Source organism: Diabrotica undecimpunctata, chromosome 3 (genome assembly GCF_040954645.1).
Source record: "Diabrotica undecimpunctata isolate CICGRU chromosome 3, icDiaUnde3, whole genome shotgun sequence".
In the NCBI taxonomy this organism is placed as follows: Eukaryota; Metazoa; Arthropoda; class Insecta; order Coleoptera; family Chrysomelidae; genus Diabrotica; species Diabrotica undecimpunctata.
The window spans coordinates 174,798,488-174,802,759 of NC_092805.1; the positions used below are offsets into that span (position 1 = coordinate 174,798,488).

The 4,272-nt window shown below is 35.8% G+C and overlaps 1 protein-coding gene across 1 annotated transcript; it reads left to right on the forward strand.

Moving 5' to 3' along the window:
- The first annotated feature begins 3,047 nt into the window (after nt 1-3,047).
- LOC140436152 (uncharacterized) lies at nt 3,048-3,787 on the forward strand. Its single transcript, XM_072524860.1, has one exon. It carries the CDS (start codon nt 3,053-3,055, stop codon nt 3,785-3,787), a length of 735 nt encoding a protein of 244 aa, XP_072380961.1. The 5' UTR covers nt 3,048-3,052.
- The last annotated feature ends 485 nt before the right edge of the window (nt 3,788-4,272 follow it).

Below are 4,272 nucleotides of genomic sequence, written 5' to 3' on the forward strand. Positions count from 1 at the left end.
AAGTCCATTGGTACAGGGTTTTGTCACATGAGGCTTGGTTTTCGATTTCTGAATATGTTATCTTACTTTTATCTCTTTGTATGCCTGGATGCATAACCAAAAAGCTGGTATTTGAATTTGATCATCTCATTGGAATATGCTAGAAGAGCATTGGTGGAATATTCATTGAGTACTTAAAAAAGCTTCTTTTGATATGATGATATAACACCACAAACGTTCGTAAAAACAAATACCACATTTTAAAAACAAACAAATACTGATAAAAACTTTGCTAAACAACCAAGCGTAAAATTGTGAGGAGATCCACATTGTCCTTTAACCAAAGAACCTAAATCATCCTCCCCTGCATTTATAATCTAAAATTCTTAGTTAACATCGATGTTGCAAATAAATTCTCATATAGTTTAATACTTTATTCATTGGTTTTCTTCGCCAGACATTGACCCCAAAAAGTCATTTAAGATATATGTATATGTTTTCTCACATAATCAACTCATTCTAGCATCGCTCTTTCTTTTAAACGGTACTGCGTTGTTTTTATTAACCTCTATTAATGATTTAGGTATATATCGTGGAGTCGATTCTTGTCTCAGAAAACGCAGTAGCGACAATGTATGTAACGTTAAGAATCTAAATGATCATTCCCTTTATTAATACGATTTCAACAATGAATTTTACCACTTTTTTATGATCTAAACATCTGCATTAACTGAAATAGGTTTCGACGCAGCATCTCGTATTTTTGTAACGGAAACATGGTCTCGATAAAATCTTGTTTTATGCTCGCCTATTAAATTTATACAAAAACGACACGGTTAGATCTGTAGGAGATACAGACCAAGAAGAAAATATTAACCTCATCCGCCCTTTTAATGATATACTAACATTCCGATATGTAGAAACTGAATTAAAAGTGGGACGGCTGTTTTAATAATATAATTCTTCGAATAATACAGAAGAAGGCGAAAGGGTTTTTTAATTTCATTAGCAAGTTAATATTGCCTACGTACAAAATTAAAAACTGTTCAGTTTATAATGTTCTTCAATACGATTTATTTATTGTTATGAATTATTCATTGATAGTACATAATTGCAATACAAAAATTTATCCGATATGAACTTTGGAATTGGGATTAATAAAAAGGATCAAACGAAACTTTATAATCTTGGAGAAAAAGCTAACCAAAGAGCTAAAAAGCTAAAGAGCTAACCAAAACCATTACTGATTTTTTCTTAAAAATGCTAAACGGTGGCTGAAGCAAATGTTTTATTTCGCCTGACATCCTTTCGTTAGATATAGTGTTAATTTCATTAACTTCATTTAGATTTGAAAAATTTTCGGATGTAACTGAATCTTCCTAAGATCTTTTATTGTAATTGATTCAGTCATCTACTTTATTCGTTTTGGAATATATAAATGCAAGAATCGGCAGCAAATTAATACTTAGTGTAAAACAAAAATTTAATGGATATATACGTAATGAAAATGGAGATTGAGAACTGACTTCTCTGTTTAACATCAACATGGCAGTAAGACAGGGAGATGCCCTATCAACCAGGCTATTCAACCTAGTTCTTGAGGCAGTCATCAGAAAAACCAATATAACCGGCCATATAAACACCAAATCAGTACAAATTACTGCATATGCAGACGATGTAGCCATCATTAGTAGGAATAAGCCACGACTAATGGAAGTGTTCAAACAAATTGATCCTGAAGCAAGAAAAAGAGGTCTCAACATAAACGAAGCAAAAACGAAGTATATGACAGTCAAAAGAATAACTGACAATGAAAATAATATCACAATAGACAACTATACTATCGAACGAGTGGATGCCTTTACATATCTCGGCACAGAAATCAATCAGAAGAACTCCGTAAGTAGCGAAATTAATGCACGTATTTCCAGCGGGAATCGTACATACTATGCTAATAAAAGATTGATGACATCGAAATTATTAGACAAAAGAACCAAAATGACTATCTACTGATTAGACCCGTAGTAACCTATGGATGTGAAACTTGGGTAATGACGAAAAAAGATGAAGCCCAACTCAGGACATTCGAGAGAAAAATACTGAGGAAAGTATATGGCCCGGTACAAGGGGAAGATGGCACATGGAGAATCAGGAGAAACGACGGGGTTAATGAGTTAAATGAAGGTTATGACATTGTAAGATTAGTGAAAAGTCAAAGACTGTCATGGCTGGGACGTGTGCAGAGACAAAACGATGCAAAAACAACAAAGAAAATGTTACAATGGAAGCCTATAGGAAGGCGAAAAAAAGGAAGGCCCAGAACGAGATGGCTGAATGACGTGGAAGACGACCTGAAAACAATGAACATAAGACAATGGAGAAGAAGGGCACAAGAGAGATCTGAATGGAAAGATATAGCCAGACAGGCAAAGACCCATCCAGGGTTATGATACCAAAAGAAGAAGAAGAAGACGTAATGAAAATAGAGAACTTCTGATAAATTTCTGGGCACAAAATTAAGATAGAATAAATCTCAATACAAGAAGCAATCTATCAATGATATTATATTATATAAATTTTTAAATAGAAGTATATACTATTGTTTGGGAAAGTATGTACTATTTCTTTTCATATTTTTACTATTAATATTTCTGTTACGGTCCTGTAATGTGATCTAAATTCAATACTGTATCCTAACGACTTTGGTAAAATATATTATTTCCTGTTATTTCGTAAAATTGTAAAATCTGGTCGTCTCATCTATTATGTTGAAGTGCGAAGAATTTGACTTCTTTTGTGTCGCCAATATAGAAACAAGTGTACGGTTCGTATTACCAGAACAATTATCGCAACACAATAGAGTAATTTATTGGTGTACCCTCTTGGTATACAGACCACACGCAACGGTTAGGAGGGTGGTTCCTGACCGTCTTAAGTCTCAACTCAAGCCACTTCATCCAAAGACAGCGAACGAGACACACGACGTTTGTTGGCTCTCGTGCCATAGAGCCGCCTCGGGCATCCCGACGTACCAAGGAGATCTCCTGGGCTACGACATCAATATTTCAAAGGAATGTACAGAGAAGCAGTAGGTTGGGCGTTTACCGCTCTTTTGGTTTCCAGTTCTCTAGTAGGCACATTCTCTTATCCAAATGTCCAAATTAACTCCAGGCCAGTATCTTCAGACGCAGCTGAATCACCGTCAGAAGCACGTAACTTCTATCCAGTAAAAGGCCCCAGAGACCTGCCACAATTCCAGAGAGCGGAAAGAAAATTCGCAGAAAAACCAAATGCAATTAAAAAGGTGGCTTTGGATCGACTGGATGATGTCGAAAGTAATTCCATTGGAGAGAGCAGTGATAACGGACTTGCCAGTGGAGGAGGATTCTCTTGGTCAAATCTCTTAGGTATGTTGATGCAGATGATCTTCAACCCCGGTGGCAACCAAGGTCCCAACAAATCTGACGATCTAGACACTGCTCCCGTCCCAACATCCCCATGGGCCAACTTGCTATCTGTAGGTCTGAAAATCCTCACTGCAATATTGGGAGGTGGAAACACCGGAGGAGACGGTATCGACAAAGTAGATAATGGAAATTCTCCAATGCAGGGTGTTCTGGCGGCCGTAGTAGAAGCTGTTGTGGGAGACAGAGATCCTGAACAAGTTAACAAGATTGCTAGACAGGCTGGTGAGTTCATAAACATCGTGGTCAACCTTTTGGATGCTTTGAAGACCTCATTAAGTTTTATACAAAACAACTATAAACAAATGATAGATATGCGATGCCTAAATTCAGCTAATACCTAGTTATTATAATTTAGCTATGAGTAAAATAAAAGCAGCAAAACAAGCTCAAATAGTGACACTGTGGGTCTCTGTTGAAATAAAATTAAAATGTCAAAAAAAAAGGAGGCTTACTTGGATTAGATTGGCTTCCAAATTACAGAAAACGACGTGGAAAAAGCTCTACGGAAACTGAAAATAGAAAGGTTAAAAACAACAATATTCAATCACGTATTAGATGAGGTGATGAAATATGTCTAAATGGAAAGTATCAAGTAAGGAAGCAATATGTTATACAGATGACGCAGACCTGATGGAAGCATGGAATAAAGATGACTTCTGACATGACATGACAGAATACTGCATCATTTTAACATAAAGGTTAAGAAGGTTAAGATTGAAAGAAAAAGGGATAAAACAAGTTTTATGTTTATTATTTTATTCCTGATCCTGTTTTCCCTATTTTAGTTTGTTTCCTTCTTCCAATATTAGATTGGGTAATAAACTCT